The 26,653-nt window shown below is 33.3% G+C and overlaps 1 protein-coding gene and 1 long non-coding RNA gene across 12 annotated transcripts in view; both read right to left on the bottom strand.

The window, feature by feature from the left end:
• Nucleotides 1-26,653, bottom strand: part of OSBPL8 (oxysterol binding protein like 8) — a 170,806-nt gene that overhangs the window by 51,359 nt on the left and 92,794 nt on the right. For 10 of the 11 annotated variants that reach the window (XM_028503692.2, XM_028503691.2, XM_028503694.2 and 7 more), the window contains one exon: nt 2,594-2,664. In XM_028503692.2, the coding sequence (XP_028359493.1) occupies nt 2,594-2,664 (71 nt within the window). Of the gene's footprint in view, nt 1-2,593; nt 2,665-11,047; nt 11,508-26,653 lie in introns of those variants that run through there. The other variant, XM_028503693.2, reaches the window with a different exon arrangement.
• On the bottom strand, nt 16,534-20,364 carry LOC118499014. Its single transcript, XR_004901514.1, has 2 exons — nt 20,055-20,364; nt 16,534-19,515 (listed from the first exon to the last, which is right to left on the bottom strand). It is a non-coding gene; the product is annotated as an uncharacterized LOC118499014 (long non-coding RNA).

Genomic DNA, 26,653 nt, shown 5'->3' with positions numbered 1-26,653 from the left:
AACAGCAAAGGAAAACATCAACAAAATAAAAAAGACAACCCACAGAATGGGAAAACATATTTGCCCATACATCTGATAAGGAGTTAATATCCAAAATTTATAGACTTATAAAATTCAACACCAAAAAACCCCTAACCCAATTAAAAAGTGGACAAAATTCAGACCTGAATAGACACTTCTCCAAAAAGGACATATAGATGGCCAATAGACATATGAAAAGATGCTCAAGGTCACTAATCATCAGAGAAATGCAAATTAAAACCACAATGAGATATCATCTCACACCCATCAGAATGACTACCATCAATAAATCAACAAACAACAAGTGCTGGTGAGGATGGGGAAGAAGGGGAACCCCTTTGCACTGTTGGTAGGAATGCAGATTGGTGCAGCCACTGTGGAAAGCAGTATGGAGATACCTCAAAAAATTAAAAATGGATATGCTGTTTGACCCAGTGATCCCACTTCTGGGAATATATCCAAAGGAACCCAAAACACTATGTCAAAAGAACATAAGCATGTCTATGTTCACTGCAGTATTACTTATAATCACCAAGATATGGAAGCAGCCCCAGTGTCCATCAGTAGATGAGTGGATAAAACTACTACACAATGGAATACCACTCATCTGTAAAAAAGAAGAAAATATTACCCTACATTACCTTTTGTGACAGTGTGGTTGGAGAACATTATGCTAAGTGAAATAAGCCAGTCAGAGAAAGACAAATACTATATAATTTCACTCATATTTGGAATCTAATGAACAAACTGAACTAACAAGGAAGATGGGAACAGACTCATAGATAGAGAATAGGAGGACATCTGGGAGGACAGAGGAAAGTTAGGGGATGGAGGGATTGAGCAAAAGGGAAAAAGAACCCATAGACATGGACAACAGTGTGGTGATTGCTTGGGGGAGTGGGGCATAAGGGGGCTAAGTGGTTATGGAAAAAATATAATAAAGATTAAATAAAAAAATAAATTACTAAATTTTCAGAATGAACAGGTTACCTTTTAAATACCAACAATCATAAACTATTTTTATTGGAAATACTTTACTAAGTTTTCCTTCTTTTATAACCTTACTGACCACAATCATAATGATGAAGTCAAGATTCTAACTCACTTTTTTTGACTCCAAAGCAACGCTGTCCAGTGAAGCTCTCTGAATGACAGAAATGTTCTATATCTGAGTTGTCCAATATGGTAGCCACAAGTCATATGTGGCTATTTGAGCACTTGAGATGTGGCTAATGTAACTGAGAAACTGAATTTCTAGTTTTATTTAATTTTAATTAATTTAAAGAGTCACGTATGACCAGGTGCTGTTTTTACTCAAAGGGCAGTTCCAAAGCATATTGCTTCATTAAGGTATGTAAACTTTCTTTTTAGGCTCCCTGTTCCCCTTTCCATCCCGCACCCATCCACCTACCACTAAAAGACTACGTATAGGTAGCTGTGGTATGTAGGTCTGGGGTTTAAGTATTTAAACTTCTGAATAGGAAGGAATACCATTACACCATACATTCACCAATTCTGGTATTAACAGCTTGAAAATAGGATTTTAAAATTCCATATATTGCATTCTATCACTAGCCATGGCAGACCTAAGATTATTTACTCTACAATTTTAATTATACATCTCATATAAAATGATCAAGGCATTTCTCATGTATAGCTACATATAAAATATATATCCACATATTTAGTACTTCTAAGTACTTTTACATATTTGATGGATGGATCTTTATATAATGAATACTTGAAAAATTAAGTGTAAATAAAATTTGTATAAAATTATAGATTAAAACATATCATGGAATCTTCTCAACTGCTCCCAAGAACAGGAACAAAAAAACATAGTTTTTAAAGTGAAGCCTATTGCTGAGAATAGCAGAGAATTTACAAGCTTAAGAAATAGGTTTTCTTACTTCATATCATTGGTTCAAATCCACAAATATAAAAAGTTTCTCCTGCTATTAAACCTGACCAAAAATGACAGGCAAACACCAACTCCCTTGACATTATGGAAATTTAGTGAATTACAAACCCTTAGGAAAACCAAGGCATCATATAGTATTTCTCAAACGTGTACTTTGAATGAAAAAAAAAAAAACAAATCTCAATAGACCTAAGAATATATACATGTATCCCAGTTTGAGAAATATTAATTTAGGGAACTATACCTTTTTCTAAGAAAGAGATCTTTGGCCTTTTGTAAAATGTACGTATTTTGACTGTCCTTCAAATGAACCCCAAATATTTAAGGTTTTTTTTTAAACCATTAGCTCTGAGAATTTCTCAGAAGGAGGGAAACTCTCAGGCTTCAGATTGAGGAGTACTGCTGTAGCAACCACATCAGAAACAATATAACTCTACAGAGGATACTGGTTACCAATAGGCTATATTCGCAAGTAAACAACATTAAATCAGCCCCAGTGAAACTTTCATTTTTTCATATATACTACATGGTTTAGATATACCAACATAAGACCATCTCACAAAAACCTGACAGGATTACAGTGTTAGTTCTCTCATCTTAAATATTAGAAAAATTTTATAATTATATATTTGGGGAAGATAATATGCTTACCTTGCTCTTTGACATAGAAAGTGAAGAGTCATCTTTATTTTGAGAGATGTCTTCCCTTCCTCTTTCAAAACCTTTAAAAACATTGTGATTATATCAGTACTGGTACTTTCGAAGATATGTAAGCATTAAAAAGCAAAAGCAGGTAAGTCATACAATTTCAAGGAAGAATGTACCTCCTTCTCAGTTCCTAGAGTACTTAGCATGAATTCAGGCCTCAGGGAGCTTATAGTCTTCTTGTGAGCTGTTTCCTAACAAAGAATCCTGATAAACCAATCCAACATACTTTCCACACCTCATACATTACATCTGTATATCAGTACAAGAAGCCTAGACCGAAAATACGATTTAAACTATTCTAAGTTTAAAGATTTCTAGTATAATAATTCTTAGACTAGATTAAGGCTTTCAGAGGCAATGAAGTCTTTTCCTGAATCCACCAACATCAAGCTAAATACCTCCTTCTGTGCTCCTAGACTTCTTGGCATGAATTCAGTTCTCAGGGAGCTTTTAGTCTTCTTGTGAGCTGTTTCCTAACAAAGAATCCTGACAAACCAATCCAACATACTTTTCACACCTCTTGCCAAACTGGAAAACAACTCCAGAATTGGTGATAAAAGATAACCAGGACAATAAATCTTGATTGAGGAACAGACTTAAACAAATCTAACAATGTGCTTATTGTGAGAATTAAATGAGAATGCACAGAAAGCACTTAGCATAATATTCTACACCACATTATACATTCAATTAATAATGACCCTTATTATTATTGTCACTGACTATTGCTATGTAAATTCTAAAAAGATGAATCTAAAAATACATGAATGTATTGGGACAAGCATGTACATCCTTCTAATAAACATGATTAACACATTAACGCAACACTTTGCCAAAAGTAGTTAACAAATTAATGTTATAAGAGTACAATTACAGAAATGTTAATACTGAGATTTATGTGACTAGCACAAAAGGAGCTGTACTCATTTTAATGAAGTTCTTTCTACTTTTGAGGGTAATATTAACTCTTCCCTAAAATTATTTGTTCTCAGGCCAATATTAAAAATACTAGAAAATCATTTCTAGCATATCAGTGATACCATTTATTCTGTATTTGGTTTATATCAGGTAGAAACAAATCCATTCCTATATCAGAATTTTCCTATATCAGAAATTTATTGAATTTTTCTGTAATTATAAATAAGGAATCTCCCCCCACCCCCACCCCTACTCCCATCCCTGGTAAGGAGAATGATCACTCAACTCCAATAGGGGAGAAGAAAAAAACCTGTTTCACAAATGCAACATGAAATTTTAAATAAAAACTTACCAGCATTTGAATCTTTAGTCTAAAGCAAACCAAAGTTACATAATTCAGTTTAAAAATTCTAAAATATTTATTCAGAATAATATACTTGTAATCAGTAATTCTTAACATTAAGAAACTAATATAAAGTACTTCAAAGACTTTCTACAAGACCTTGTACAAGAGCACAAGGATTTTCTAAAAGTATATATGGTAAATTTACAAATGATGTCTTCTTTTATTCTCACAAAAATAGATGTTTACTTCAACTCCTCTAGTAAAGTTTTGTATTCAGCTGAATCTAGACAAATCAATTTATTAGATTAAAATTCTTCACTGTGTCTACATTCACATATTATTGTAAGAGCAGAACAATAAATTAAAACAAAACTACAAGTTTCAAGTTCAAATAAACTTTTCTTAACATTAAAATATGTCTCATGGGAAGTTTCAAATGTTGGAAAAGGACATTCATAAACCTGGGTTGTATATTATCTGTAAAAACCAATAAATAAATCACATTTTAAAAGATTCTCTATACCTCAAACTTGAAAATCAGATACTTATTTTAAAATAATGATCCTGATGACTTCCAAGTTATTTAAAATTATTGAGGCATAAAGCAAAAATGCTTTTTAAGTCTGGTCAAATGCTTTTAGTTTCAACTAAGCGCAAATAAGAAGGTTATAACCATAAAATACAAAGAACATATAAAAATGTTTAAAGGCCTTAGGAAGAAAATATTGCCATATTGAGCACTAAGTTTTCAAGGGTAATTCCAAGGAAAGCAAAATGTCACACTAGGGAACACTCTTTATTCTGGATAAAGCTGGTTTCCTGTGAGGACTCAAATCAACTATTTGGAACAAAAGGAAGACATAAACATCCAACTGGGACAGAATGAAGGAAAAAGAATTTAAAAAAATGGGGAGGCTGAGGTACCTCTGGGACAAGTGTAAACATTCCAATATCTGAATTATAGGGGTGCCAGAAGGAAAACAACAACAGCAAGAAACTGGAAACTTATTTGAACAAATAATGAAGGAAAACTTCCCAGATTGGCAAAGGAAATAGACCTCCAGGAAGACCAGAGAGTCCCAAAGAAGTTGAACCCAAAGGAGGAACATAACAAGGTACATCATTATTAAGTTACCCAAGATTAAAGATAAAGAGAGAATCTTAAAAGCAGCAAGAGAAAAGAAGAGAGTTACCTACAAAGGAGTACCCATTAGACTATCAGCTGATTTCTCAAAAGAAACTTCGCAGACAAGAAGAGGCTAGAAAGAAGTATGTGAAGTCTTGAAAGGCAAGGACCTACATCCAAGATAACCCTATCCAGCAAAGCTTTCATTTAGAATGGAAGGGCAGATAAAGTACTTCCTAGATAAGGTCAAGTTAAAGGTGTTCATCATCACTCAGCCCTTATCATATGAAATGTTAAAGGGACTTATCTAAGAAAAAGAAGATAAAAAACTATGAACAGTAAAATGACAACAAATCACAACTATCAACAAATGAACCCCCCCCCCCATAAAAACAATGAAAACAAAAACTAAGCAAACAACTAGAACAGGAACAGAATCAGAGAAATGAAGATCACATGGAGGGTTTTCAGTGGGAAGGAGGAGGAGAGGAATAGAGGGGAAAAGGTACCGGGAAGAAGAAGCATAATTGGTAGATGGAGAGAGGTCAAAAGTGGTATAGGAAATAGAATTCAAAGCACTTACGTGTACAACCCATGGACATGAACTAAGTGGGGGGGATGCTGGAAGGTTGGGGGGGTGCAGGGCGGAGAGAGGATCGAGGGGGAAAAATTGGGAAAACTGTAATAGCATAATCAATAAAACATACTTCAAAGAATTGGTTTCCTAAAAAAATGTGCAAATCAGTCTTTATTTTAAAAAGTCAGTTACAAAAGTATATTTATTAGAAGCCAAAAGGGCTCTGACAAAATATTTGTTAAGCTTTTCATTTTCCACCATATGTGGAAACTTAAGATTACTTTAAAATTATTTTATTTAAAAAAGTGATAGATAAAATCCTAAAACCTACAACACATTATTGACCATTACCAATAATGCAGAATAGTTTCAGATCACAACTTTTCACCAAGTTTGCTTGTTAGTGATTTTAGGTAGTAAATTCCTTTCCTACTATCCTCTCCCCACTGCCACAATGAGATAGAAACCTGTTACTCCATCAAAATAGCTAAAATTAAAAGGACTAACACCAAGTACAGGTAAGAATGTGGAGTAACTAGAACTCCATTCCTTATTAGTGGGAATATAAAGGGGCATAACCACTGTGTAAAACTATCGACAGGATCTAGTAAAGCTGGATGTATATACTCTAATATACAGCAGTTCTGATCCTAGATCTACCTAACAGAAATGAGAGTGTATGCTCACCAAAAGATAGGTAGAAGAATGTTCATAGTAACTTTATTCGTAAGCGCCCAAATCTGAAGCCAACATAAATGGCTATTAATGGTAGAATAAATTAAAGTATTTACACAATGGAACATTACAGACATAGAATACAACCAATTACTAGTATACAAAACAAAAGACATAATATTGAGTGAAAGGAGCCACCTCACCCCTTCAAAAAAAAAAAAAGGAAAAACAAATACTGAATGATTCCATTTATATAAAATTCAGGAACTGGCAAATCTAACCTATGGTATTAGATGTTGGAACAGGGTTTACCTTTGTTGAAGGAGGAACTGACTAGGAGGGGCATAAGAGAATGTTCTGGGAATTGGTTAGTAGTTACATATATCTATACATATCTAAAAAGCTGTATACTTAACTATAGGTAAGTTATGCCTCAATAAAAAGTAAATAAAAAACTCAGATATCCTTCTCTATTCTTCCAGATTATTAGGTCTCTTTTGTTTTGACATTCTTTCTCACTTAGCCTATAACCATTTAACCTATTCTGTACCTCATTAATTCTGATTAATTAATCAACACTGATGTTAATTATAATAATTAACACAATAATATTAATGAAAACAATAAAGCAACCACTATTCATTTGTAGGAATACTTGTGATCCTAAAATACTATGCTAGACGCTTTACTTACTTTCTAATCTTTAAACAATGCCACAAAAAATTAACTATATTTTATATAATTGAAAAAACTAAGGCTCACAGAAATTTAGTAAATTGACTAATATTAGTAAGTGATAGTATGAGAGTTGACTCAAACTTAGTATAACTTTAAAAGTCATGCTGTTTCTAGAATGCCTGGCTGCCTCTTCTGGGAGGCCTTGCTTTAGTGTGTGACAGCATATAGTGAGCTGTACCCTCCTTTGAGTCGCATAGCACTTTATACATATTATCACAACATACTTTAATTACTTGTTTTCATGTAAATGTTCTGTACTTGACTGTGATTTCCTGAAAAGGAACTAATCCTTATTCATCCTTTTAAATACAAAAAAAACTAATCTAAAAATTAATAAAAATGGACTCCACTTGTAATAGTTTTTAAATGTATTAAATATAGCACACCTTCAGAAAAATGCATAAAACATAAATGTGTAATTTGATGTATACAGTTAATATTTGCATAACCACTACCCAAATCAAGAAAGAATTATCAGCATCCCATAAGATTCCCTACAGTAGCACCATCTACTTGATCACCATCTACTCTTTTTCTCCTCAAAAGTAACTGTTTTGATTTTTACAATTATTTTTTACCAGCATGTCACAGCAGGCAATTCATTAATTTTCACTGCTGATTAGAATTTCACTGCATGACTCTATCATTATTTACCCATCTATTGGAGATAGATATTTGGGTTGTTCTTAGTTTGTCCCTCTTGTGAACAATAGTGCTACAAATCTAGTAGGTATACATGTCCATGAGTTTCTATAAGTTTTAAACCTAGTAGCAGAATTTCTGGGTTACATGTTGTCTTCAACTGTAAGGATACCAAATTGTTTACCAGTTTATTTTTACACTAAGAGTGTGTCAGAGTTCTTTCTCCATATCCACGGTAACATCAATACTGATAAATTTTTAATATTTTTTTTGCCAAGCTGTTGGGTATGTATCTATATATAATAGTATACCAATAAGGCTTTATTTTGCATGTCCCTGGTTACTAATAATGTTGAGCACTTTCTCACATGTTAGATATTTTAATGCTTTCTTTGTGAAGAACCTCTTCAGATCTGTTGTACAGTGTTTAAAAACTCATTGTCTATCTTTTTCTTGTTGAATTTTGTAAGAATTCTTGATGCATTCTTCCTCTTGGTCCTTCACTACAAATATCTCCCCACTCTGTGGCTTGTCTTTTTATTTTCTGCATGATTCCTTTTGATGTACAACTCAGTTTTTAATAAAGTAAAATCTAGCAATCTTGTTCTTTAACAGTTAGCGCTTTCTGGTCTTAAGAAAGTCTTCTCTAAATCCATGGTCATAAAGATAGTGTATTTTCTCCTACTAATCTAAGAGAATATTATTCCTGAATTAGCACTCCGTCCTTAACGTCTAATTTCTTAATAGACTATAAGTGCTATTACCATTGATAAGATATAACCTTTTTATATGTTTCTTTTTTTTTAAATATATTTTTTAAGATTTTTATTTATTTATTTTTTTTTTAGGGAGGGAAGGGAGGCAGATAGAGAGAGAGAGAAACATCAATGTGCGGTTGCTGGGGGTTCTGGCCTGCAACCCAGGGATGTACCCTGGCTGGGAATCGAACCTGGGACACTTTGGTTCCCAGCCCGCGCTCAATCCACTGAGCTACGCCAGCCAGGGGCCCCTTTTATATGTTTCATGAACAAATTTGGTTTACTAATATTTAGATATAATAAAGCAAGTTTTATGCTGCTTCAGTCTTATTAAAATGAAATTATATACCTATACCTGCAAATGCAGATTTAATAGGTATTTATAAAATATAAAATTGTTGCTATATTGAACATAGCCAAAATTTAAAAATTATACAAGAAAAAAAAAATCTCTGAGAAGTCGAAGTACAAGAAAAGAACTCTATCTGTGCACTAAAGCTAATAGTATGTCTACAAATGATTTTTTTGCTCAAAGTTCATTTACTCCCGTTTTTAGGAACTATTTATGATTTAATGATCATATCTAGAAGTTTCATCTGAGATTAAGGAAAGAGACGATAAGTAAATATAAACTTAAAAAAACTGTACTGTGTTATCACTATGAGCACATGGGTGGGTGATACTAAGATTTTCCTAAGGAAAACTAAAATGAAAAAAGGTTGTGGTCAAAGTAGTAAGATAAGTTATCTTTAAATGTCAGATTTATTTGGTCCAAAGGTTGTGGGTTATTGTTAAGCTAATTAAATGTCAGGTTAAATAATGCATCTAAAAAGTTTTTTCAGTACAATGAAATGACCAAGAAGAAATTTACTTTTACTTTTAAAAAAATACATAAAAAGCTGCTTGCTTCTTTGAAGTATGTAATGCCATTCTACGTCTTAGCTGATAAAACATATTTTAAACAGTTTTTTTTTAATCATGGCTGGTTATAATGCAACTGTTGGTTATACAAAGCATCCTTATGAACATGATTTTCTCTATTTCAAGAATTAGAAAACAAAGCCAATCATTCACTTTTCCAATTCAAACAAATGATCCCAAATGACATTCAATATATTTTGTGACAAGAAAAACTGATGGTTCTACCTTCAGTTGTCTAATTAATTAAGTAAATATCAATTTTTGAAAGGTGGAAGAGTATTCTAGTTTTTATTAGGGTCACATGATTCTTTAGTATTAAGTAGACTGAAGGCATGAAGGTCAGCCAAATGTGTTCTAGCAAGCTTGCTGGCTTGAAAATAGAAGAACACAGAGACAGAGACAAATATAGAAATGGAAGTCACATTATAAAAGCAAGTAGAGCACTTAGCAACATTTAAAAAATTCAATATATTGTATTATCAAAGCCACTTCAAACAAAGGCAAATACCAAAATTTATACCTGAGAACATAAGAAAGAAACATGACAGTAACCATGCTACACTGAGAAGACTGAATATGGATTATGATATTATTTAAAGTTTATACACTACTAAGGCAACAGTTCAGAACTATGGTTTCCAATTCTTGTGAGAAACATTGTTGGAAAAGAAAATGAAATCAGTGAATTTAAAATAATTTATTTAATTGCCCAGGTAACACCTTCTACAAGGTGTTTCACTACCACAAAGGAATGCATATACCACCTATCAACATGAATATTTGCAAAAAGCCAAGAATAAAGGTTAGTGTGAAAATAGAAAATATAATTCAAATTTAACAAAACATAAGTGTCAGAAAAATATATAGTTAAGCCAAACACCAGTTTCAGTCAATATTTCTTTTTCATGAATATTAATAGAATATTTTTATTTTAAAAGAGAGTAGGTATAATTATGTAGCAGTTAACATTTTTGAAAAGAAAAAATATTATTTTAAAATATATATCCAAATATGTGCTATAATAAATCTTTTTCAAACAATAAAAGATAAATTTATATTTACTTCTCACTGACCAATTAATTAATGTCTAAATCACAGCTGCCAAATACCTAATTTTATTTAGTAACTATTACCCTACAATAACATAACATTTTCTTAGCAAAAACATATCACATACAAACACATCTAACAACAAGTAAGGCATTTTAAAAATTAGGCAGAAAACTTCACTTTCAAGTTAGGAGCTTGAGCTATTAAAGCTTAAACTAAACATCAATTTTAATATAGTTACTGTTCTGCTGAAAATAGATAAACAAATTATCAATACTAAATATCTGGGTTTCATTTGCTAAAACCTCAGATTAATTTATTTATAGAATTTTACATTATCTCAAGTCCAGAAAAGGCTTTGATTTTATCAAAGGCTCATACTATTTATTTCTATAATTAAAACAAAAATTTATGCCAGAAGCACTGAAGATTTGTACTTTACTGAATCATTAGTTTTCAAGTTTGAGCTTAAGAGATTGTAAGAGAAATAATGGAAAGACCAAGCAATATAGTAGCAGTTACTAAAACCTAATCTTTCATATAGAATTGTTGTGTTTAAAACAAAGCAGTTTTAAGATATTAAAATGGCTAATTTATTTAAATCAAAGCAGGAAATTAAGAAAAGAATGTAGACTAAAAAACAAACCTGGCAGCGAAGGAGAAAGTTCATTATATCCTCCAAATGAAGCATTCCGGATAAGCTTTCGGCCATCAATTCGTGGAGGAAATAAAACAGGCGAAACCACAGTACAAGAGGAAAATCTACGTTGTTGTGAGCTCTCTTCTTTCATGCTTTAGAAGATCTATTTAATGCATATGCTCACTCAGAAGGCTAATTAGGTCAGTATGGCAACAACAGGCTTCACCCTCACATCCAAATGTAGCAAAACCCACCAGTACAAACAAAGGACACACACGTTTAACAGCAAAGGAGAAGGACCAGAGGCTGTCAGATCAGCAAACAGACAGAGAAAAAGACCAACAGAAAAGGCATTAAACCATACTGCTGGGTTTTTAAATGACCTGATAAACAAGAAGCACTATTCTGCTAATGTTTTACCTTCCTGGAATGCCCTACACTGAACTGCGGCTTTAGGGAAAAAAAAGCAAGATCAATACTTAAGAGATTCAAGATGAAGTAATAAAACCAGTTTCTGTAGTATCCACCACACTACCCACCTCTTCTGATTCTTTCCTTTGCATTGTTTGCTTACTTCAAAAATGGATATAAACATAACACTGTCTATCCTTCCTGTAGCCTCTAGATTTAGATCTAATCTACTGCTTGGTTCAGCCATAATTAAAAATTTATAAGGAAAGATATTCTTTCAAGTACAATTTTAATGTATTCCAACAGCTAAAGCAAATGATAAACATTTAACTTTCACCTCTAGGAGGGATATATGAGTCAGTAAGAGAGTTAATCCAAACCAATTAGCAGAGATTAAAAAGACACCATAATAATGCTGTATGCTCCAATATATGTTCCCTTGAAACAGGTATGAGTTGCTACAGTTCTTTATTACATTTAAACTTTTCAAAATATATAATCTACGAATGAGTATTTTCCACTTAAAATTCTTCTATTAAAAATGAACCTTCTATTAATAATGTACTTTATTATCACAGTAAAGAAAGGAATCTCTTTCTTCTCTTTCTTTACTAGGTTAAAACTAAGTGACTGGTATGATCTCACAGTATTAAATCTAACAGGACAGTACCTATAGCCAAAATGTTAAATTATGTCATATCTCTATAGCTCATCTTAAAATTCCAAAAAACTCTTTCCTAGTTATATTAAAATACAATTACTTTACCTTAATTGAAGTGAAAAAATTCTAGCCAATTATTGTCCTTATATGTCCTAAAATGATTTTTCTAGTCATAGTTTTTACTTTCAACCTGCACATGCACCCCCTTAGTAAGACAACAATTAATTTGTTACAATTGATTTAGTGGTTCATTTAAGTACCTTCTGATGATACCAGTTTCCTTCTTCATTATGCATACACTTCAAGACTGGTACTCCACTCATACACAACGGCATTCCCTGTAACCTAGGACTTTCTCTTTACTAGGAAAGACACTTAAAAACAAACTCGATTTCCTGTATATATTCTTTCTTAGGCAAAGGCATTTCAAAATCAATTAATGATAAAAATAGTTTATGGCTTATAACCACAACTACAGCAGGGTTTGTTTTTGTTTTTGCTTATCTCTATTTCATGAAATATAAATTAGCATTAATTATAGACAATAGAGAAATAATTATAATTAATTCATACAATGGTGCTTGTCTCTTCAAGGCATAAAGGACATAATACCACAAAAGGCATTATATTGTAATAATTCTGCAGGACTTGAAATTGAACTCCTTGGGTTCGAATCCTAGTTCTATCCTAGCTGTAATATATTTGAGCAATTAACTTAATTTCTCTGGGTCTGTGTTTCCTCACCTATAAAATGCTAATAATATTGCCTATATTATGAGATTATTATAAGGATCAAATTGGATAACATGTAAAATCTAGAAATGTACCAGGTTAAAAGAGCAGAATGAAGACAGTGACCTAATGTGTTCCCTCCTAAATCTCAACTAAAATGACAGAAAACTAGTATTTAAAAAAAATGATAAACATGTATGGGCATATATCACACAAGTATGTATCCAGAAAAGGATACACCAACAACATAAATTTGACACTGGAAAGTATGAGATAAGCAAGTAGTCACTGTCTTGCAGATCCAAGATAGCCAAATCACAAACCAACAGCAGTAAAAACTAACTGTATTTATACCAAAGGAACATTTTCGCACATAATTCACAGTACCACATTCCTCTAGATGAGGAATCAGATAAGCTACTGACATCAACAATAATACTGGAATCAGGACAAAAATATAAGTAATGCCTTCAAAACTGGAAGTAAAGTGAGTTCTAAATTAGAATTACATACTCAGCCAAACTACCAGTAACATGTCATGGTAAAATATTTTCTTTGACCATGCAAAATCTCAAAATTTTACTTTCCATGCATGTTTTTAAAGAATTTACTAAAGTAACTCTTCTCACCTGGAGTGGAGGGGTTACAAGAGAATTAGGCCTAATGCACTAAATATCCACTCTTCAAAATGAATTAACTTTTTCTCTCTGTATCTATAATGGCTCTAACCACACACATATCCTTGGGCAAACTAAGAAAACAGTCACTTAAATTACTTTCTCTAGTCCTTACTTCTCTCATAGGACCCCAGTTGAGAAAGGCCATACTGGAGTATTATAGATTCTACTAAAAGGTGATAGCAAATTAAGAATGCATGCACCCTGACTGGCATGGCTCACTTGGTTGAGCAGACACTCAAAAAGCAAAAGGTTGACAATTTGACTCCTGGTCAGGGCACATGCCTGGGTTGCAGGCCCCGTCCCCAGTTAGGGCACAAGCAAGAGACAACCAATCAATGTTTCTCTCACACATTGATGTTTCTCTCCCTCTTTTTCTCCATCCTTTCTTCTATCTCTAAAAATAAATAAATAAAATCTTAAAAAAGAAAGAATGCATGGGATACAGGAAACAGGGCACTCAGCAGAAAATAGCTGTCATCATCAAGAAGTCCCCTATCACTGTACTATTCTCTTTTTAAACCAAGGACAAATTATTTCCATGAGCTTTACCCAAATTCTTTTCTGACCTTGGCTTGTCTTGATAGCAAGCTAAGGAAATTTCCTCTTTCCCCCATGACCTGATGCTTGGATAGGCTGAGTAAGATGAGGATACTTCCAATACATTGTTCTTTCTTTTTTTTTTAAGAGTCTATTTTTAAAAGCAGTTTTAGGTTCACAGCAAAAGTGAAAGATACAGAGATTTCCCACATACCCTCTGCCTGCACACATGCATGCTTCCCCTATTATAAATTTCCCCCACCAGAATGGTACATTTGTTACAGTTGATGAACCTACATTGACATATCATAATCACCTAAAGTCCACAGCAAACTTGAGGGTTCACTTTTGGTGGTGTACATCCTATGGGTTTACATAAATGTATAATGACAGGCATCCATCATTACAGTATCATGAAGAGTATTCTCACTACCCTAAAAATCTTCTGTGCTCCCCCTGTCCATTCCTCCCTCCCCTGTAACTCTTGGAAACTACTCATCTTTTTTACTATCTCCATAGTTTTGCCTTTACCATGATGCCACACAGGTAGTGGCATCAGGTCTGAAGTCTGAAGTCTTTACAGTCTGAAGTCTTTTCAGGTTAGCTTTCTTCACTTAGCAATATGCACTTAAGATTCCTTATGGCTTTTCATTGTTTGACATCTCAATTCATTTTAGAACTGAATAATATTCCATTGTCTGGATGTATCACAGTTTATCCATCCATTCAGCTACTTGTTTGCTTCCAAGTTTTGGTTGTACCATTGTGCATTCCCATCAGCAATGAATTAGAGCTCCTACTGCTCCACAATGATAAGGTCAGTGTTCTGGCTTTTGGCTATTCTAATAGGTTGGTAGTGGTTATAGCACTGTATCTTTAATTGTGCAATTCTTCTCAAATGCTTATTCTTCTGTCTATCTTCCTTGGAACTCCATCTTTCTTACTCCATCTGAATGGTGGTAAATAAATATGGTACCCGTATTTACACAAACCTCACAAAGCTTCCATTAACATTCTTTAAATTAGAGATTTAAAAATAGTTGATAAACTCACTTGATGAAAATACACAGTAAAGTAAAAAAAGCATTAACTTCAAATAAAACCAGTGAAAACAACAGTAGGAGCTAATATTTCTGGGTCCTGCATCTGCACAATTATTATTTGCTTTGCCTCCACATCAAATAATTGTGAGGAGAAATATAAATATATATATAAATAGTGTTTTGATCAATATAAAGTGTTTTATACATGCAAAATAGTAACAATAACTTACATTTTCAAGTCTATAATTAAATTCAAAGAAAACCAATATATTCCAATGGTCTTAGGAAAGGATACAAACAAACTGATGGGCATTAACTTCACAAGGGAAGCACAAATACTCTCTTCTTCAATAAAGAAAAAAAGACTTTTAGAACTTTTAGAAAACAATTTTTAAAGGCAGCTGTTAATTTAAAACCAAAATCTAGATTTATTATTCTAAACCTAAGGTCTACTTTAAAAACATTTTTATGTATCTCTTGTGACATCAATTTAATTTTATAATTATTTGTAATCATTATGGATTTTGTATTAGTTTTAATGTCAGACTAGGGATCAAATTATGCTCAAAGCCTGATTTACCTCTCTTAAAGATCTATATAGCATGAACACATTTGCTGTGTCATGCTGGCTAGATTCAACTACCATAAAGTTTATAGCAAGGCTGAGTACTTAAAACATTATCTGGGTTTACACTCGAATTACCATTTCTCCCATTTTACATTATATTATTTATATATTAAAACAAGTAAAAATTAGAAAAAAAATGTTGCCAGGTCATTGAAATAACTTATATATATGGTACATGTACATTTATATTTATCCTCACAATGATTTGATGTGGAGGAAAGGCAGATAAGTTTGAAAGTCATGTGAGACATTTGTATTAGAAAAAGATTTTAACCTATGGATAAACCTACTTATTTAAAAATGCTTTACAAGCCCTGGCTGGCGTAGCTCAGTGGATTGAGCTCGGGCTGGGAACCAAAGTGTCCCAGGTTCGATTCCCAGCCAGGGTACATTTCTGGGTTGCAGGCCATAACCCCCAGCAACCGCACATTGATGTTTCTCTCTCTCTCTCTCTCTCTCTCTCTCTCTCTCTCTCTCTCTCTCTCTCTCTCTCCCCTTCCCTCCCTTCCCTCCCTAAAAATAAAAAAAAAATAAATAAATAAAATCTTTAAAAAAAAAATGCTTTACAAAATTCAAGTCACTACCTGTTGGTAAGTCAGACAAATCAATTTAGTGAGTCACAAATAGTATTTTAAAAAGTAAAGTTGAATAAGCCAAGGTAGGAAATATAGAGTGCATTGCATTCTGATATCAAAAGGAAAGTTGTTTCATAAATAATTTGTTTTATGCTTTTTATATAACATATATGTGTGTATATATAATGTTTTAGATAGTGACATAAAGTGTATTTCTTACATAGGTCATGGCCAAAACTGGAAAACATGACATAAACAATATTTTTTTTGCTACTCCTTAACATTAAAAATAACTAATTGCAAAACTTTATTAACAGCTTGCCACTAAAGAGAACAACTACATACATTATCTCTGGTCTAGTGGCTCTTTCAATATTCAAGTGGCAGACACCCAAACAGAGGCAAAAGCCACAAAAGGCCACAACAGAAAGATTTTCTAGATGTTCCTGTCCAAAGAAAATGCCCAGCTTTAATTTCTCTTCCTATAGAGCCAAAGATTAGGACTGAAGAAGGCATTTCACTGTAATACTAACTCTGATAGTTCTCTGAACAAATTCCAGACCATCTCTTTACAAAATGACGAATGACAAACAGTGCTGATGTTTTGAAATAATCTAATTTCGTAGTCGGAAAATCCACTTAAATTCTATAGAGTTCCACATGAATCGTCATGATAAAATACACTGGTTTAAATTAGGATGAAAGTATAAGAACTATATACTTTATCTCAAATTCCAAGATGATAAAACAAGGCTTTAAAAAATTTTAAAGTCCTTAAAGCAACGAGAAGGGTTGAAAAAAGATTAAAATACTGAAAACAAAAGCAATCAACAAGAATTTAAGAAAGTCCAAACCTGAAGAGAATCACTACCCTATCGAATGGACTAAATATATGAAGATGTCACTACACAAATTCAGCAATAAGTTCTGTTACAGTGCAAGCAATTCAAATAAAAATATAGTTCACACACTGAAGTAGCACAGGCTTAGCAAACAAGTCTGTTAATAACCTTCCAAAGAACATATAAATTGAGATAGGAGATAATGACCTTTCCTTTAAAACAGAACAAAGCTCAACAATACAGCTCTTTGTCAACTTCCATCCTCCAATATGGCAAAGTAGTTTCTTAGCTGTAATTAGTAATTTCTTGTTGCTGATTACATGACTTAAAAATTACATAAAGCAATCTTATTGTCCTACATTTCCTCAGAAAATAACTCTGTAGATTTTTAAACATTAACTAGGTTCTCAACATTAACTATGTTCTCAACATAAAAGCACATGCAAATGCACATATAAAATTGAAAGGATGGCCCAAGATAAGTGAAAAGCATTCTTGTCTATAGATTCCCATTCACTGCAACAAGTATAACATAGTACTTTCTGTTGGATGGCAAGTTCTTTATAATAATTTATGCGTATTATATGATCATTCAACAAAAATTTAGTGAGCACCTACTATGTGTTAGCAACCATATTAAGCACAAGATACTTATGAACATAATAGTCCCTAGTTGCTACTCTTATCATTGAGCTTTCAATATATGTGTGAATGCATGTTCATTAAAAGCTGATTTAAACTCAGAGACTATTTCTACAAAGTAAATGTTTAATGACATACTTAGGTTTGTAAGACTGTCCACAAAAGTCTGTGTAACTAAAAATGTACTAAACTAACAGTACCCAAGAATGCAATCACAATATTACCTCATCATTATACAGTAATTAGTGTTTTCACATATATTCTCAATAGATTTAAATACCAACAATACAATATATAAAATGAGTAGTACAGTGATTTTATAAATAAGGTAATCAGGCTCTGAGAGACATATGCTTATGGTCACAGAATAAACTAGAATAGAGCCAAGGTTAGAATCTAGGAATGGGGGTATTTGTTTACCTCCCTACTCCTCCTCACTTTCCTTTTCCTAAGCCTATCAACACAGATGCAGCATCAAGCAGTTTTGTGGTAAGGTGAGACTCAAAGAGCAGGGATAAAAACGAAGGTCCCAGGCAACAATAGGGTCTGTGGTAGGAAGTGGGAAAATGAGGTACAGTTTAATGATAGTGAAGAAGAAAGGGGTACCTATAGGATAGTTCACTAACTGGACATCCTTTACATATAAATATAGTTTGTAAATCAAAGGCTCAACTCAAAACTTAAAAAACAACTATGTTTCAAGGATTCTTCCACTAGAACTCTGTGCAAATATTGAGTAAAAAAAAATGCTACTGCTCTTCCCTTCCATATAACTAAGTTCTGAAAACATAACACATAAAGAAAATTGCATTCTCTAGTATACCCATTTGAATCTAAGTGTTCACAAAAGTAATGCAACTTCTAGTCCTTTTCTCTAAGCATAAGATCTGAGTTATAAGACAATATTGTCATTTTAGCATGACAAGCATGAATACTGATCCTCTCCATTCCCTCTTCCAGCTGTTAATCAAATATTGGTGCTAATGCTCACATCTTTTTACTTACCCACAAGAGAATCCACCCAACCTAGGGGGGCTTTGAAGTTGGACATAAATTAAGTTACAGGCTACTTCCTCTAGACATTTTGTAATGATGAGGCCAACAAGGTCCTGACGAAGCCATTTTGGTTCCACAGTTGTATCCACATATCCAACTAACTTCATGTTCTATTACTCCATTTAATGACAAAAATTTCCTTATCTTTACCATATATCCACAATCTCCTCACACAGGTAAATGACACAAACCTACAGTTCCTAGATTTAAATGCTGTGGACCACTAAAGATTTCCCCTCAAATTGTGGCACTACTATCAGGGTTTTCATCTAGATAAGACATTTTTAAACACCTACAATTCACAATCTCTATTAATTTATAAAGGGACATTAAACATCAGATAGCAAGAACATTACAATCTCATAATGAAGGACAGTTCTTTACACTGAAGGAATTCAACCTAATGACAAACTCTTATTAGTGCACTTATTTTTCTCATTTAGTTATAGAACTAGGAAAGAACCACAGGGACATGTACCACTCCACTGTAAAAAAAGAGAGTGATGCATTTATTCTATATATGCATATACAAGAGTGTCTATAACATATGTACATTTTAAACATCATTAATAAAAATGAAAACCTAGCTAATGACCACCAAGTTAAAAAGAAATGGCATTACAAGTGCCTTTGAAGGTTCCCATGATTGCCTGATTGCACCCCCTTTCTTTTTTTGTTTTAATTTTAATTGTTGTTCAAGTAGTTTTCTGTCTTTTACTCCCATCCCAGCCAACCCTCCCAGCCCTCCCCACCACCATCCCATTTCTACCCCCCCCCCCGTTTTTGTCCATGTGTCCTTTATATTTGTTCCTGTAAACCCTTCCCCCTTTCCCCTGAAATTCTCTCCCCTCTCCCCTCTGGTCACTGTCAGCCTGTTCTCTATTTCAGTGTCTTTGGTTATATTTTGCTTGTTTGTTTGTTGTTTAGGTTCCTGTTAAAGGTGAGATCATATGGTATTTGTCTTCCACCGCCTGGCTTATTTCACTCAGCATAATGCTTTCTAGTACAATCCATGCTGTTGCAAAGGGTAGAAGCTCCTTCTTTCTTTCTGCGGCATAGAATTCCATTGTGTAAATGTACCATATTTTTTTGATCCATTCATTTACTGATGGGTACCTAGGTTGCTTCCAAGACTTGGCTATTGTAAACTGTGCTGCTATGACCATTGGGGTACATAGGTTCTTTTGGATTGGTATTTTAGGGCACCCTCCTTTCTAACCAGAGTTAACCATTTTCCCAAATCCTGTTTTACTCATTCTGTTTTTTACCATGTTTCTATCCCTATACAATGTATTGATTCATTTTACTTTCATTCAAAGTTTTTAAAGTTTAAAAACTTTACATAAATGTCATACTGCAAAAACTTTAATTTGTTTTGTATATTCATCCATGTTTATATCTGTAGCTTTAAATCATTCATTTCATTGTTGTATGATGGTCTACTTGACAAACATAGTGTAATATAGGTATATTTATTCCACTGATGATGGCACATTTGGATTTTTCCAGATTTTTTCCTTTTTTTTCAATTTTATTTTAATCATTGTTCAAATACAGTTTTCTCCCTTTTACTCCCAAACCTGCCCCCAGATTTTTTCCTCTTATAAACAATCTGCTAGTACATATTTTTTGAGAGCTTCATGAAGTCTAGGGTATACTATAGAGTATAAAAGCTAAGTTAGGGTGTCTAATCTTTTGATATCTCTGGGCCACACATTAAGCACACAAACACTAACAAAAACTGAGAAGCAAAAAAAAAGGTTTTAAGTAAACTTATGATTTTGTGTTGGGCTGCATTCATAACCATCCTGGGCTGCATGTGGCCTGTGGGCCACGGATTAGACACCTCTGGGGGTTTGCTCTTTATCACCTTTACTGTGTAATACCAAAACTGTTTTTACAAAATCATCCTACCAACTCATGCTTCCACCAGTAGTAAATGAGAATTCCTGTCATTTCACATCTTCACTGACATTTGTAATTGTCAGACTTTAAAATTACTTCAATCTAGTGGGTGTGAAATTTACCTTTGCCAGCCAGTTTCATAATAATATAAAGCATCTTTTCACACTTTATATCGCCATTCCTTTTACCTCTTCTGTAAATAGCTATTCATGAGTTTTGGACATATTTTTCTAGTGGGTTTGAGTCTTTTGGTTGATCCATAGAATACTTTACTTTTCCTGAATATTTATCATTTGTCAGTTACATGCATCGAGATCTGTTTCTTTACTATTTTTATGGTATCTTTTAATGAACAGATGTTTTTAAAGTCAACAAGGCAGAATGTCAGTCTTTTAGGCTTTGGGTGTGTGTTTAAACCACTTCTTCCACCAAAGATATAAAAATATTTTTCTGTAGTTTGTTAAGTTTAAAAGCTTTATCTTTCAAATTTAATCTGGAATTGATTTTGTAAATATTTGGAGAGATCTGTTTTCATTTTTTCTCATATAAACTAATTTCCCCCAAATGATTTATTGATCAATATGTTATAAATTGAGTTTCCATATATTGGGTGTGTTTCTAAGTCTCTGTTGTGTTCCCTTCATCTCTTTGTCTATTTGAACAATAATACCTCTTGCACTATTTACTAGAACATTATAATACGGCTATGTAACCCTCAACCCTTACTTGGCTCTGCTTCTTCAGGAATGTCTTAACTCTTTTTTACCCTTTGCTCACCCTAGAGAATTAAAAAAGGTCTTATCAAGGTATGACGATCATTTCAAGTACCATGAAAATCCTGTTGAGAAATGGACTCAAAACACATTGAACAGGTAAAATCAATTTGAGAAGTGACATGCCAGTAATACTAAATTTCCCATTGGAAATATACACAGTGTATCTCTCCATTTACTGAAAAGACTTAATGTTATACTTAGAATATGTACAGATATTTCACATCTCTTGTTATATTTATGGCTATGTACAACATGCCCTGTTATTTTAAACAATATTTTTTGAATTTCATTTTTCTAACCATTTGTTACCATTTGGTACATAGAACTGCAGTTAATATATATCCAGTAACTTCTTAACAATGTTAATAATTTACCTGTGAATCTGTATAAACAATTATACTAGCTGTAAAGAAAGAAAAATTTCTTCCTTTAGTCTGATTACTTTTACCTTATTGACTGGCTGAATTTCAAGTACACTGTTCAAATGAAGTGTAGATGGTACACACCTTCTTCTTGTTCCTAATTCTATACATTGTTTGTTTATGCTATTACAGTTAGTTGTTCCAATTATTTCCTCTTTGCCCCTGTTCCCCCAGCCAACCCCATTCCCAATCTCCACAGCATTGTTGATATCCATAGGTCCTTCATATAAGTTCTTCATCTAATGCTATTGCCTTCTTTCAAACAGTCTCCACTTTCCCTCTAACAACTGTCAGTCTATTCTGTTTCTATGCCTCTAATTCTGTTTTGCTCTTTAGTTTTTGTTCATTAGATTCTAGTAATAAATGAGATAGTATGGTATTTGTCTTTCATTGACTGGCTTAATTCATTTAGCATAATAGTCTCCAGTTCCATCCATGCTATTGCAAAGGTAAGAATTCCTTTTATTTTTTACTGCTGCATAGTATTCCATTGTGTAAATGCACCAGAGCTTTTTTATCCACTCATCTTACTGATGGGTACTTTGGCTGTTTGCAAATCTTGGCTATTGCAAAAAAATACTGCTATGAACATAGGGTTGTGTATATATTCTTTTGAACTGGTGTTTCAGGATTCTTTGGATATATTCCCAGAAGTAGAATCACTGGGTCAAAAGACAGTTCCACTTTTAATTTTGTGAGGAAACACCAAATTGCTTTCCATAATGGTTGCACCAGTCTGCATTCCCACCAACAGTGTACTAGGGTTCCCTTTTCTCCACTTCCATGCCAGCACTTGATGCTTGTTGACTTATTAACGATAGTCATTTTGACAGGTGTCAGGTGATATTTCCTTGTTTTAATTTGCATCTCTTTGATGGCAAGTGATGTTAAGCATATTTTCATATGTCTATGGGCCCTCTGTATGTCCTCCTTGAAGTCTCTATTCAGGTCCTTTGCCTACTTTTTAAATTGGATTATTTGTCTTCCTGGTGTTGAATTACAGGAGTTCTTTACATATTTGGTGATTAAACCCTTGTCTGATGTATCACTGGCAAATATGTTCCCCATACAGTCGATCCCTTTTCATTTTGCTGATGGTTTCTTCAGCTATGCAAAGCTTTTTAATTTTATGTAGTCCCACTTATTTATTTTTTCCTTTGTTTTCCTTGCCCTAGGAGATACATCAGCAAAAATACTGCTACACAAGATATGTAAAATTTTACTGCTTATGATTTTCTATAGGATCTTTATGGTATCACAACTTATGTTTTTAAGTCTTTTATCCATTTTGAGTTTATTCTGGTATATGGTGTAAGTTGGTGGTCTAGTATCATTTTTTTGCAAGTACTAGGGCAGTTATCACAACAGCATTAATTGAAAAGACTGTCTTTACTGTATGTTCTTGCATTCTTTGTCAAATAATGACCATTAAGAAGTGGATTTAATTTCTAGACTCTCTATTCTGTTCTATTCATTTATGTGTCTGTTCTTATGCCAGTAGCAGATTGTTTAGATTACAGAGGCCTTGTACTGTAGTTTGCTATCAGGTATTGTGGTCCCTCCAACTTTGTTGTTCTTTCTCAAGATTGCTGAGGCTGTTCAGGGTCTTTTTTGGTTCTATATAAATTTTTGAAATATTTGTTCTAGGTCTGTGAAATATGCTATTGGTATTTTAATAGGAATTGCTATGAATCTATAGATTGCTTTGGGTCATATGGACATTTTAATGGTGCTAATTCTTCTAATTCATGAACACAATATATTCTTCCATTTATTTGTATCTTCCTCAATTGCTTTCTTCAGCGTCCCATAGTTTTCCAAATACACGTCTTACTTCCTTGGTTAAATTTACTTATAGGTACCCCATTTTTTATTTTTGTGCAATAATAAGTGGGATTGTTTTCTTAGCTTCTCTTTCTCATAATTCATTATCAGTGTATAGAAATGCCACTGATTTCTATAAAATTTTTTAAATTTATTTTTAGGGAGAGGGGAAGGGAAAGAGAATGGAGAAACACATCGATGTGTGGTTGCTTCTCATACACCCTTACCTGGGGACTTGGCCCACAACCCAGGCATGTGTCCTGACTGGGAATCGAACCAGCAACCCTTTGGTTCACAGGTTCACATGCTGGCACTCAATCCACTGAGCCACACCAGCCAGGGCTAAATGCCATCAATTTATGAGTACTGATTTTGTATGCTATTACTTTGCCAAATTAATTAGTTCTAGTAGGTTTTGGGTGGAGGCTATATGGTTTTCTATGCACAATATCTTGTTATCTGCAAATGACACTTTTACTTCCTCCTTTCCAATATGGATGGATGCCTTCTGTTTCTTTTTCTTGTCTGATTGCTATGGATAGGACTTCCAGTATTCTGTTGAATAAGAATGGTGAAAGTGAAAATCCCTGTCTTGTTCCTGATCTTAGAGGAAATGCTTTTAGTTTTTGCCCACTGAATATGATATTGACTGTCAGTTTTCCATATATAGTCCTTATTACGTTGAGGTATGATCCTTCTACTACCACTTTGCTGAGAGTTTTATGATAAATGGGGGCTAGGTTTTATCAAATGCTTTTCCTGTATCTGTTGATATGATCATGTGATATTTATCTTTCATTTTGTTTATGAGATACATATCATTTATTGATTTACAAATAATGTACCAACCTTGCATTCCCAGGATGAATATTACTTGATCATAGTGTATGATCTTTTAAATATATATTAGACCTAGTTTGCTAATATTTTGTTAAGGTTTTTAGTATCAGTTTTCATCAGGGATATTGGCCTATGGTTTTCTTTGTTTTGTCTTTACCTGGTTTTGGAATTTAGATAATGCTGGCCTCATAAAAAGAGCTGGGAAGCCTTCCCTCTTCTTGAATTTTTTTGAATACTCTGAGAAGGAAAGGTGTTAGTTCTTTTTTGAATGATTGGTAAAATTCACCTGTGAAGCCATCTGGTCCAGGACTTTTGTTTGCTGGGAGTTTTTTTTTTTTTTTAACTACTGCTTCAATTTCATTAGTTGTTATTGGTCTATTCAGGTTTTCTCCTCCTTTTTGAATTATTTTTGGGAAATTGTATGATTGTAGAAATTTATCCATTTTGCCCAAGTTGTTCAGTTTCTCGGCATATAGTTGTTCATAGTGTTTTCTTACAATCCATTGTATTTCTGTGGTATCAGTGTTCCTTCTCTTTCATTTCTGATTTTATTTATTTGGGTTCTCTCTCTTTTTTTTCTTAATGAGTCTGGTTAAAGGTTCATCAATTTTATATTCTTAATGAACCAGCTCCTGGGATTCACTGACCCTTTGAATTTATTTTTTAGTCTGTATGTCATTAATTTCTGCTCTGATCTTGATTATTGTCTTCCTTCTATTCCCTTTTGGTTTTGTTGTTTTTCTAGTTCTTTTAAGTGTAGGGTTAGATTGCTAAATATTTGATATTTTTGTATCTTCTTGAGGTGTGCCTGTATTTCTATGAACTTCTCTTTAGGACTCCCTTCACTGTGTCATACAGGTTTTGGGTTGTGTGTTCATTTTCATTTGCTTCCAGGTACTTTTTATTTTCTTCCGTGATCTCACTGATAACCCACTCATTATTTAATAGCATGTTATTTAGCCTCATGTATTTGAATGACCTTTGAGTTTTTTTAACTTAAGTTTATTTCTAGTTTCATGCCATTGTGATCTGGAAAAGAAAAAGACTTGATTTCAATTTGCTTGAATTTATTAAGACTTATTTTGTGTCCTACCATGTGGTCTATGTTTGAGAATGCTCCTTTTGCTCTTGAAAAGAATGTGTAATTGGATGCTTTGAAATTAAATGTTCTGTAAATATCAATTAAATCCATCTGATCTAATGTCATTTAAGGTCACTGTTTCCTTCTTAATTTATTGTCTGGAATATCTATCCAATGGTGACAGTGGAGTGTTAAAATCCCCTACTGTGGCTGTACTGGGGTCAGTTCTTAAATTCCACCAAGGTTTTCTTTATATATTTAGATGCTCCTACACTGGGTGCATACATGTTTATAAGGGTTATATCGTCTTGTTGGAATGATCTCTTTAGTATTATGTAATAACCTTCTTTGTCTCTCTTTATGGCCGTTGTTTTAGTCTGTTTTATCAGATATATGTATTGCTACCCTAACATTTTTCTTATCTCCATTTCACAGAATATTTTTTTCTAGCCCTTCACTTGTACCCTGTGTAAATCTTTTGTTCTGAGGTAGGTATCCTGTAGGCAGCATATATATGGGTCATATTTTTTATTCATTCAGCTACCCTGTGCCTTTTAATTGGAGCATTCAAACCATTTACATTTGAAGAAGTTCTTATTGATAGGTATTTGTTCATGGCCATTATATTCCTTTATATCTATTCTCCTCTCTCTATTACATCTTCTTAAAACAGCCCCTTTAACATCTCTTGTAATGCTGGTTTGGTGTTAACGAATTCCTTTAGCTCTTTTTTGTGTGTCTGGGAAACTCTGTATTTAGCCTTCAATTTTAAATGATAGCCTTGCTGGATAGAGTAGTCTTGGTTGCAGATCCTTGCTTTTCATTACTTTGAATACTTCATGCCAGTCTCTTGTGCATGAAGTTTTTCTGTTGAAGAATCAGTTGGAAGTCTTATTGGAGCTCCCTTGTGTGTAACTGACTGTTTCTCTCTTGCTGCCTTTAAGATTCTCTCTTTGT

The sequence above is a fragment of the Phyllostomus discolor genome, chromosome 2 (assembly GCF_004126475.2).
Source record: "Phyllostomus discolor isolate MPI-MPIP mPhyDis1 chromosome 2, mPhyDis1.pri.v3, whole genome shotgun sequence".
NCBI lineage: Eukaryota > Metazoa > Chordata > Mammalia > Chiroptera > Phyllostomidae > Phyllostomus > Phyllostomus discolor.
This window is presented reverse-complemented; position numbering and strand designations above follow the sequence as displayed.